This window comes from Xiphophorus maculatus, chromosome 9 (assembly GCF_002775205.1).
Source record: "Xiphophorus maculatus strain JP 163 A chromosome 9, X_maculatus-5.0-male, whole genome shotgun sequence".
NCBI lineage: Eukaryota > Metazoa > Chordata > Actinopteri > Cyprinodontiformes > Poeciliidae > Xiphophorus > Xiphophorus maculatus.
In genome coordinates this window covers 27,441,453-27,453,149 of record NC_036451.1, presented here as the reverse complement: position 1 = coordinate 27,453,149, position 11,697 = coordinate 27,441,453, and the positions used below count along the sequence as shown (strand labels likewise).

General features: G+C 40.7%; 1 protein-coding gene across 1 annotated transcript; it reads left to right on the top strand.

Moving 5' to 3' along the window:
• Nucleotides 1–5,076: 5,076 nt before the first annotated feature.
• Nucleotides 5,077–7,800, top strand: LOC102217687 (glutamine synthetase-like). The gene is made up of 7 exons (XM_005805944.3): nucleotides 5,077–5,183; nucleotides 5,809–5,992; nucleotides 6,076–6,237; nucleotides 6,323–6,469; nucleotides 6,545–6,672; nucleotides 6,753–6,952; nucleotides 7,036–7,800. The coding sequence occupies exons 2-7, from the start codon at nucleotides 5,827–5,829 to the stop codon at nucleotides 7,352–7,354; spliced, it is 1,122 nt and encodes a 373-aa protein (XP_005806001.1). The 5' UTR covers nucleotides 5,077–5,183; nucleotides 5,809–5,826; the 3' UTR covers nucleotides 7,355–7,800.
• The last annotated feature ends 3,897 nt before the right edge of the window (nucleotides 7,801–11,697 follow it).

Below are 11,697 nucleotides of genomic sequence, written 5' to 3'. Positions count from 1 at the left end.
CTTTCACTATACTTCTAATACTTCTACAGTCTGGGACAAACTAGTGTTTTGTTCCCATCTGAGTTTGTGTGTGACAAACAATACCTGTTAAATAGAAGGATGCTTCCACCTAGTGGCAGAAGTTAATACGACAAGAAAAGAAAGAGTACGCCTCGTCTTCATTTTTGTGGTGCGTTTAAAACCTAACACTCTGTGGCAAGGTGGATTTTTTTTTGTTTGAGTTGATTGCATGTCTTGTTATTTGTTGTGTGTGTTTTGGATTTAGGTAGATGTGGGATTTTCTTTGTTTTTTGTTTGTTTTGGATTCATTTGGGTTGTTTTTCTGACTTTTTTGTGTATATTTGCCTTTAAGGCTGACGTTACAACCCACAGCACGGCCGGAGACGCCCTCTTCGACCTGCACAGGTGTTCTCTAAGCCAGAAAATGGGGGAAATTAAAAGAACAGATCAGTGGTTGAACGAGAGGAAGGCGAGACAGAAGCGACTAGGACATCGCTGGAAGCTAAACAGGAACCAGTGACATGAAGCCAGAGGTTGAGCAGCAGCGGAAGGGATGTGAAGTTGAGGGCCGCCGCCGCGACATAAGAGAGGCGAGAACACCTCAGGGGCCCCGCATCGTCAAGGCTGTGGTGGGGCCACAGAGAGGCGCACCTGAGCTGAAACCTGTAGCTTGACGCTGCTACGCACATTGGCCGGATGGAGAAGAGGATCCCTCCAGGCCGGGAGAGAGGGCAGGATCGGGATGGAAGGAGACTCTGGGCAGACGCTGGGCCCCGCTGGGCCCCGCTGGGCCCCGCCGGGACAGGTGCGGAGCGGCCGAGGAGAAGCGAGCGCTGGCGAGAGAACCACACTCCCCCCTTCCCTAGCTAAGACTCTGTTTTCAGCTTTTCCAAAGACTTTTATTGACTGTGCTGCTTTTATATTTGCCACTGCATTTTTTTATTGACTTTATTGAAATAAATTACCTTCATCTGACTTGTTTTTTAAAGCACTGCTCACTCCTGCAGTTACCTGCAGTTACCTTCGGGTCTTATTCCTAACTAGGTGGCGCTGCTGATTGTCCCATTTCCCGTTCATTTAAAACATCAGGAATGTGAACCAGAAATGACAAATTGTCACTTTTAGTTTGTGTTGTTGATTCACCAATGTCTCAGTAGTTTGACAGTAGACTTTGTGAAGAAAGTTCACAGTGTACGGTACAACTTTTGTATTTAGCTAATTGGGAAAAACGGCTTTATTGACTGAAGACAAAGTTTCACTGCATCTTTGTAAGCACATACAGATATGTGAAAAAAGTGTGTCAGATTTCCTTACAGAATCCACATTTCTCACCAGTTACTCCAGAAGCGCTTGTGGACTGATCCAGGATGACATCTAAAGCACTGCAGGCCTCAGTTAAGACTAAAAATGACTAAGACTCAGCAAAAATGGCATCCATAGGAAAATGCCAAAGCCAACACTACTGGTGACTGAAAATACCTACTCTAAGGTAGTGTGTGTGCGTGCATGCGTGTGTGTGGGCATGTGTTTGTGAGAGAAAACGAACACAACATTTTAGAAAAAGAACAAGTCAAACATGCTGGATGTAGTGTCATGGTCTGAGGATTTTTCTGCAACTTCAGGCCCAGAGCATTTCAACATCTTTCACAGCAATGTGAACGACTCATTATCAGTCATTAACGCCATAAGAGAGTAATTACTGTTTCACATGTAATTGAGATGTTTCACAAGGTTGAGATGTTTTTGTAATGTTTGTGTAACTTTATTGCAATGTTTTGAGTGTGTGAACCCCAGAAGTAATAGTCTACAGACTAATGGGGATAATTAAATAAATTAAACCATACCTCTCTGTGACCATGAACATAAGTTTACTGGACCAACTTAATCTACTTATGGACCTAAATTCTGATTTTGTTTGCTGTCTGCATCACAGAACAGAACTGAAAACACAGAACAACATGACTTCTCACCTGAATGTCAAAGCTGTTCCTGATTGTTTAATGATTCAAATATGAAAATAGCAAATCTCTTACAACTGTTGGTTTTCTTCTGCTGTATTTTGGTGCTATTCCTTGGCATGGAATACTTCAGACTATCAGAAATTTTCTAGAGAAAAACAAATTCTACTTTCCGAGTGAGGAGTTTGACTTTGACCTTTGAAACTGAGATTAATCTAAAAATGTATGAGCTTTTTCTCACAAATGTTCCCCTTTCTTTTAAATCTAAAATGGCCCAAAGACACCATTGTAGTTTTGAGTTTCTTAGCTGTGATAGATTAAAAAGTGTTTTATGTTCTGAGCTTGTGTCCACCGCAGTCTGGATGTCCTGCTAGAGCTCCACAGCGCCCCCTGGAGGCTCACAGTCAACATCTGTCTCTTATTGGGAGCTTTTTCAATTGAGCAACATTCCTCATGATATAATTTTATTCTCAATGCCTTAATCAAGCCTCACGTGTTTCTAATTGGAACTATGAAGTGCAAACACCAGAGTCCTGTTGAAGCTGAACACATATTTACATTTTTCCCCACCATTCTACTTGACAACTTTGTGGGTATAAAAACTCAAGCTTTCCAGAATCAAAGTGGAAATGCTGCTCTGGCACTTTTATTTTTACATCTCCGTCTGCCAACACAGAGGAAGCTGGCGGGGGAACTGGGTCACGATTTCTGCTCGACAGGCAGAACATGTACTACTGCTCTGGATTTGTATTTTTATTCTTGGTTGGCTCTTCAGGAGTCATCATCAGTGAAATCCTACTGACCCGTTACTATGCAACAAAAGCCAAGGCTCATTTTGGTATCCAAGAACTTTTAAAAACAGTGTGCTGCTCAAAGTAAACGATTTATGTAGCTCTCAAAAAGAAAGAAATGCAGTGTGGTTTACATTTCAGCAAAGGTGTTCATATTTTAAAGTCTTCACTTAAAAGTATTCAATAATTGCTTCCATCTTTTATGTGTCTTCCTCCAGTATCTGAAAAGTATTCATACTCTTCCTTTTTCACGTTTTGTCTTGTAGCCACAAACTGGCAACAATGTGTAGTCACGGGTTTCATTCATCTAATCCAAATAAAATACCACAAGGTTTTGCAGTAATGTAACGAATTGCGGAAAACTTATGAAGGTATTGGGATGGACTTGAATACGTGTGAAACGCTATGAACCATCTTGTCTTGCCTGCAGTAAACTGAATAGAAGCATGTTTTGCACCAGCCCCTCTCCCCGTGGTTCAGCCAGCTAACGAGTGAAAACCAACCTGGAGCATAAACCGACGGTTCTGACTGTTGCTATGCAGATCTCAGACTGTCAGAGTCAACGCTGTTTACTTTCCAAACATCCTTACGATTCCCAGTTCACAAGGTCACCGATGTTGCAACTCTATATGAGCGGATCTGTTTTATGTTTTCTGGAACCAAACCATGACCTCATCCATCTTTCTTCTCCAGTTACTCTTTATCATCTAATCCTGTATTTTAAAAACAAGTATGGCTGACCCAGGACTTCCCCACCAGGGCGCAATAAACCCTATTTATTCTATTTCTGTTCAACTTAATGGTTTTATTTTATAAATCTGATTTTATTTGCAAAGGTTAAGGACTGAAATGGCTCTGAGTGTTTTAGGAATAATCCAGTTTGACTATATCAAGTTTTAATGTAAGTGTTTATGTAATACTGTGCAGACCCATTTCAATAAATTAGAATATTATTGAAAAGCCCATATATTTCAGGAACGTTATCACTAAGTGGAACACATTGTAGAGATTAATTACACACAGAGGCTTGAAATTCTTGTTCATTCCGATGATTTTCCACTTACAGTTAATGAAGGCATGACATTTAAAATTTTAATATTACATCACACCAATAAAAAACGACTTTTAAAAGCAGAAATGTGGACGTTAAAAAACTTCGTAAAGGTTGTTCAACCTGTGTGTGTGTGTGTGGGTGAAGCTCTGCACGTTCCTCCTATCATGCAAACAGACATTTAAGGTTAATTTCTCTCACTGAATTGCTCATAGGTGTGCATTATTTCTGCACTGTGTCTCTAATATGGCCCCTTGATGGACCGGATGACCTGGCTGACCCCTCTGCCCCTTTCCTAAAGAGTAATATAATAGGCAGGTATACAAAATGAATGTGGATATAATTTTTTACAAATAGCCTCAAAATGTGAAAGTTGGATATTTAAAAATACTTTAATAATTTCTCATCCAAATTTGCCATAAAAACTGAAAAACAACAAAAATAGTAACAATTTGAGAATTGTAAAAAAAAAATCAAGAACCTATTTTAAAAAGTAGTATTGTTGAAATTTTACATATTAAATAAAAACTTTAATTAAAGCATGTATTTATTTAGACATTTTATGTTTCTCTTTTATTGAATAAAGGGTAAGATGTTTTTTTTTAATAAAGACAATGTAAATAAGAAATGTATTTGATCATTGTATTGAGTAAGATGGTGCCATTTATATTTTGTTTACGTCTTTTAGGTTTTTTTTTTTAATTTCAGTAAGATATCCACACTTTTTATTACCACATTTCAAGTAATATTTATTGAATTATTTTTGCAAAATTAAGTATGAAATGTATCAAATTATTGTGCATCCCTATTTTTAAATAAGGCAATGTTTCATAGTTTGAATATCAAAGTTTTTTTATTTACTGTTTAAATTTTAAGTAAGACATTTAAAAAAAATTATTTACATTTTCATTACTTCACGCAAGAAAAACATTTGAACAGGCAGGTATCGGACACTAGAGGGCACACTTTTTACTGTTCACCACTCGGTTTGTTGAGATTCCCACTCCAACCAGGACTTTTTCTACAGTTTGCGTCTCATTTCAGATCCAGTTTATCGGGTCTTCTTAGTGTCCGGGTCTTCGTTCATACTTTTTGTGACTCTTTGGGGGCTGAAAGTCTTTTTTTTTAATGAAATGTGCAGGGTGGAGGGTATTTGCTTTGTTCGCCGCTGAAGTGTCAGAGCGCGTGCCTCCTCCATCCCTTCACGGACTGGTGACGTTTCGCTTCGGACCAATGGGAGGCGGCGGAGACGCTAGGCAGGGATATAAATGCAAAGGAGCAGCGGCGGGGTCAGCAGGAATGAACAACAATAAAAAGAGACACTTCGAGCACAGAGCAAGATACTCTTTTGATCTTTCGATATTTTTCTACACTTAACATCAGGTATGTGAGTTTTTGTCGTCAACAATCGCGCTGTTCTGAGTTGTTGCCATCATTTGCTTCGTCTGTGGCAAACTTTCTCCTTACCTACGTAGGCTCTAAGTCCGCAGCTGGATCGGAACAAAGGATAGCTTTGTAATGTTTGTCAGTGATGCTGCCATTTTAATCAGAGATGTACAACAGTTAGCCGTTACTACAGCTTATTTGACATCAAACTAACCTTTTATATCTACAATGCTGCCCATAAAGTTGGCATCAGATTTAAATTTCTTCACCTTCCTAAAATAATAAGTCATATTGTCGCCACCTTTTTTTTTTCTTTTTTTTTTTTTTTTTTTTTTTGCCAAAACGTAAACTAGGCACACACAAAAAAAAAATCACATTTGGAAAAAAAAAAAAAAAAAGATTTAGGCCATGATTTTAGGAAGATGGCCATTTTTAATCTTTTTTTAAAGGAAATTATAGTAAGGTGATATTGACAGATAATGGTTTTTTGGGGTTTTTTTAAGATTGATGACTCTCCTTTGAACATTACACTCTGTTCACTGAGCGGTTGTATAAACAGGAATGTTTATTAAAACAAAATGATTCCAACGGAGAAGCCCATCCTGTTTTGTCCTCTCTGTAGGTCCCAGGGTCAGGAAAGATGGCCACCTCAGCAAGTTCAAAACTGAGCAAAGCTGTTAAGCAGCAGTACATGGAGCTCCCTCAGGGAGGAAAGGTCCAAGCCATGTACATATGGATAGATGGAACAGGAGAGGGACTGCGATGCAAGACCAGAACTCTAGATTGTGAACCGAAAACCATCGAAGGTACGATCGACATCTGTGAAAGTGAGGTTGAACTGTCAGATGCTTGTCGCAGGTTTTTGATTATCTCCCCTTTCCTCTTTCAGATCTTCCCGAGTGGAACTTCGACGGCTCTAGCACGTATCAGTCAGAGGGTTCTAACAGCGACATGTACCTCGTCCCTGCGGTCATGTTCAGGGACCCGTTCAGAAAGGACCCCAATAAGCTGGTGCTCTGTGAGGTGCTGAAGTACAACCACAAGCCAGCAGGTGAGCGGATGGAAAAACAAGCCAAAGAAGATCTTTTTGTTGTTGTTGTTTGTATTCTAACTTCTTTCTTTTGCTTCCCAAAAAGAGACCAACTTGCGTGCGAGCTGTAAACAGATCATGGGGATGGTGGAGCAGCACCACCCATGGTTTGGCATGGAGCAGGAGTACACCATCCTGGGTACAGACGGACATCCCTTCGGCTGGCCCTCCAACGGATTCCCGGGTCCACAAGGTGAGATCTTTAGTTGCTACGTAAATTTTGAAGAGCCACCTCAACCGCTAACCTTAACATATTTTCATCATTTAGGGCCTTATTATTGTGGAGTTGGAGCAGATAAGGCATATGGCCGGGACATTGTGGAGTCCCACTACCGAGCCTGTTTGTACGCTGGGGTTGAGATTTGTGGAACAAACGCTGAAGTCATGCCAGCACAGGTACTTTTCCCTCAACAAATCACAGAAAACACTGTTTACATACATGGTAATTGACATAGATGTTGCTGCTGCCGTTTCAGTGGGAGTTCCAGGTCGGAACCTGTGAAGGAATCAACATGGGGGACCATCTTTGGATGGCTCGCTTCATCCTTCACAGAGTCTGTGAGGATTTTGGCGTGGTGGTGTCATTCGACCCCAAACCCATCTCGGGGAACTGGAACGGCGCTGGCTGCCACACCAACTTCAGCACCAAGGAGATGCGTGAGGCAGAAGGACTCAAGTAAGGACCCAACCAATCCATCGAGTTCTGTCCGATAAGTTCATGACTCAACGTTTCCTAATCCTAAACGTCTCTTCCCTCAGAGTCATTGAGGAGTCCATTGAGAGGCTGGCGAAGAGACACATGTATCACATCCGGGCGTACGACCCTAAAGGTGGGCTCGACAACGCCAGGCGCCTGACCGGTCATCACGAAACCTCAAACATTGACGAGTTCTCGGCTGGCGTGGCCAACCGCGGGGCCAGCATCCGCATCCCCCGTACGGTGGGACAAGAGAAGAGGGGCTACTTCGAGGACCGCCGTCCGTCCGCCAACTGTGACCCTTACATTGTGACGGAGGCGCTGGTGCGCACCTGTTTGCTCAAAGAAGAAGATGACGAGCCCACAGACTACAACAAATAGTGTCACTATTTAAGCTTTGTTTAGTCACTCGTCTATTTTAAAACTCAATAGAGAGACTTTACTTGTTTTACTTTGTTGTTTGACAAATGAAACAATTAAAGTATCTCTGCATTTAGTTATGTGCATCAACTGTTGCAAATGCTGCCTTTTATTTACGGTGGGTTTTGTTCGTTTCAGATGATAATTTCTGTAGGTGTGCACCATTGTCTGTTTAGCTTTTACTAATATAAGCTGTTAAAGTGCCTCAACTTGTTGCTGTAGTCAGATATTCAGCCAAAGGATCCTAAAGGCATTTGAATGTTTTTTTACAAACATTGACCTCTGTCCCAGTTTGTCACGTTTTGCTAAGTGTATGCCAGTTTTTTCTTTTATATGCTTGTAAATAATGCATGTTTGCCTTGCCTTTTTACATGAGTTATTAACTCAATAAATTGCTTCTGTTTTTACTTTTTCTTTTTTTTTGTCTGCATGTTCCATTCTGACACAAACCAGCTTGTCACGAGCAGAATGTCAGCTGAATCTCTGAAATGTGACTGCTGTTAAAGGAAATGTGCCGTAATGTTTAGCAAACAGTGCTTCATTTAGAGGACCTGGGCACACATCATCTCCGTTAAGCAGGACCAAACGGGCTGAAGTTACAAAGGATACAAGTAAATCTTGGAATGTGTCCAACATTGTCATAAAAGACTGACTTCAGAAGAGCTAACTGACTGAAACAAGTCCTGATAACGTTTAAAGGACAAGATGGGGACGACATAAGGGTTGTTCAGAATTAAGGGACAAACTGGCAAATTCTGTTTGGAAATCTCCTCTAAACAGTTAATACCATGCTGTGCATTATACAGTTTAACTGCAGAGCAGTAAGTTTGGGCAGCATTTACAACCCTAACCTTGTATGGTGATATAAGTCATGTAAGTCTGTCAAACCCACTGTACAGGTTATATTACCAAGATTACAGAAAACAAGTTATTTTTTTTTTCTTATTAGATACCTTGTATGGTTCTATATCAAGTCCAGAGGACTTTACACTACATTCAGCCATTCAAACACTGATCTTGACAAGCTAATGAATTATAGTCTTTCAATTTCAGTGCTCAAAATATGTAATTTTAGTCGTATTTGGTTAGATTTTTTTTTTCTTTTGCTTTCTTCATGTCCTTCTGTGACCCCTGTGATGCGAAAAAACTGTTTCCATTGCAGTTTTGTGACTTAAATCTATTTGGCTACAACTGAGAAACCATCTCATAGAACAAAAGTTTTTCATCCAAAACTGAGAGTTTTTCAGTGTGTTTCTGTTTAGCAAATTTATGTTCGCAATTTCATTTTGCTAAATTTTTTGACTAATGGAAACACAGCTACTGACCGTGGTGCAGGACATTTTCTCTGTGCCTTTGTAAAGGTTCTGCTGTGTCATGTCGAGGAGGGTCCTTTTGGAGCTCGCGTGACAGCCCTTACATAAGTTGGAGTCAGAGTGTGTGTTGTGGTATTCGCTTGCGGCGATGCATTTGACAGGCGTTGAGACCAAACCAAATTCAATTTGGCTCAGAGCTAACTGCCAACGGGGGGAAAAAAGCCCAAATTATACTGCACTGGTCTGCTTTAATCAAGTCCAGCAGTCAGGAAATGCTCCTCCAGTCGCAATAAGTCACTCAGGACAAACTCCGTGGTGCAGCTGATGCTTCAGATAAGCAGGAAATTGTGTCCACAAAAGTGAAGAAACTTAAAAAATGAATAAAAAAATAAATAGTCAAGAACCACACATGAGGTGCTTTGATTAATGCTTTCAGCTAATCCTGTTTCAAGCTGGCAGATGTGCAATCAAGTGTTTTGTTGAGTTTTTTTTCTCATGAGTGCATTGTTACTGCAAAAGCTCCATTGCACAACCTTCGCATATTGTATTGCCTGTTGTTTGACCGTAAAGTATTGTCTCTACACAGGTGTGTTGGAGTCAAATTATTTTTATAATACTGTCATGACATACTGACAGTATTTTAGTATTTTAACAAATGTGTAAAAAAAAAACAGCATATTTTTGTAAACATTTCATACTGCTGCTATATTCAAAAGTTAATTCACATCTTACCTCTAAATCTAACTATTAGAACTTTAGATTGAGGTTTAAAGACCTCCCTTCGCTGGCAAACCCTGTGAAAGTGACATTTTACCACTTTCACAAGTACACACACACACACACACACACACGCATTCAAAACCATTGTTGTGAAGCCTTATCACATAGCATGTCTGAAGGCTAAATAATCTCACTTCTCTCTTCAACAAACCCGAGTCACAGCAAATAAAGACATGAAAACATCATTCTGATCAGTGTGGAGTGAATCAGATGGGTTGAGTTCAAAAAGCAAATGAAGCTTCATCCTAATCTCATCACATGCAGGCTATCTCCTGTGCTTCAGAGGCCTTTTATCACTACTTCTACTGATGACAGCGCTCTGACTGTGTATGATTCCCACCTTCCCTTTCCCACTGGAACCCCCCCCCCACACACACACACACACACCCACGCACACCCACGCACACACACGCACCCCCACACACACACACACACACTTTTCACTTGCTTCTGGTTTTTGGGTCATTGAGAAAAAAAAGCTGTTGCTATGTTCCTGGTCTGACAGTCGGAAAATCGTACAGCTGTACAAGCAGAGATGCGGTGTGAGAAAGAAAAGATTCAAAAAGCTAAACATGGACGGAGATCAGACCACCAGCAGTTCTGTGGACAGTATCTGCGATACGGAGCAAGAACATTTCAGTAGCACGATGAGAGCAGACCTTATGGTCACCTCTGACCTGAAAGGGTCGATCGTTTCCACGACCTCAGAGACATTTTTAATTTTTGTGGTATGGTTCACTACCCAGGAGACAATTTAAGAAGGAGGGTGGCATTGAGACCTCTACAAAACCAACCAATTCCTCTGTTGTTGTTCTGCAGACGTTTCCTTCTGTTGCTTTTTTTCACGCCCTGTCTGTGTTGAAGTTCACCAAGTTCGTGTGTGATTCACAGAGCTCCACTGGGCTTTAAAAATAATTGTTTTACTCTTTTTCGAAGAATTTGGACCGAATTTGATGACCCTGGGCTCAAAATTTGTAATGCACAAACATGAACTGGTAGTCTGCTTTAATCCAACTGTAGTTTGTTGGCCTGTAGAGTCCGGTTCGTTTGGGGAGGTGTGAATGTGTAATCAAACTCCGGTCTGCCTACAGACCTAGATGTTGGATTGGTTGAAGTGAACTCTGGTGCAGCTTGATTGCATATGTGAACGGCAAGTGGACCGGAGGAAATTTAAAAATCAGGAAACTGACGACAACGCTGTGTATTCTGGGTAAATACACCAAAACAAACACGTGTCTAACGCTAGCGGGAGAAACGGCAACAGGTCTTTTGTCAAAAACAAAACAGAAATTCTACAACCACTCTTGTTTACATATTGTGAAGAAGAAAGTTTTGATCACTGTCTTCTTCAGAGGTTTTTGTGTTGTTTCCGTCAGTGGTTCTTGGTGCAGCACCCCCCACAGGTGAGGAGGGGAACAGGTTGCTCAAGGGTTTGGCCTGTTTGACTCAGTGCAGTGTGACATCTCTGTCACTACCCTGACAGCAGCTGAAAATGCAACAAATTTATAACTTTGGTCCTAAAATCAAACTGATTTTACCAGATTGTCAGGAGTGGAAACGCCCTAACAGTTACACCCTTTCTAGTTTCTTTGCATAAAACAAGCCTTTTTTTAAACTTACCATTTATTTTTCCTTTTGCATAAGAACCAGTAAGACAAGCACAAAACCACTTTATAAAATCACACTAAAGAACTATTCATGCTAAAAATTGCCCCTAAATTTACACAGCTAATGTGTCCTATTACCAATATTTTTGGTAATAGGACACAGCCAGGTTGAGTTTAAGTTATATCGTAACTGTCATGTTGGAACAAAGCGGTTCTTTGTGCTGCATGTGCCCCGCAGCTGACCGACTGATAAGGAACATGAGAGAGCAGGAAAATGATGACCGGTCCTCTACTCAGCTCCATGTCCAGCTGCATGTAGAAGTGAAAATCACACAGGAATTATTTCAGATTATCCTATTTGGAAAGAAAAAAAAAAACAACAACAAAAAAACAACTACTGATAAAGTTTGTATTTCGTCTCATTCACCATGTGTCCAGGATTAGGAGCCTCTGGCCTGACTTTACCAGAGAACTGGAGAGTTGCTGCAAATCTGGTCAAAGTTGTTTAGAGTGATTTATGATGACTTTGAAGAGTCTGAGGAAGACCTGAACCAAATCATTGAATCATTGGATGTCTTTCCAATGGTTGCATCGACAAAAATTC

Bases quoted from the DNA above. Each gene is read 5' to 3' on its own strand.
- LOC102217687 (XM_005805944.3), top strand. From the start codon at position 5,827: ATGGCCACCTCAGCAAGTTCAAAACTGAGCAAAGCTGTTAAGCAGCAG. The intron at 6,238-6,322 runs GTGAGCGGATGG...CTTCCCAAAAAG, and splicing joins GTACAACCACAAGCCAGCAG to AGACCAACTTGCGTGCGAGC. The intron at 6,953-7,035 runs GTAAGGACCCAA...CTCTTCCCTCAG, and splicing joins CGTGAGGCAGAAGGACTCAA to AGTCATTGAGGAGTCCATTG.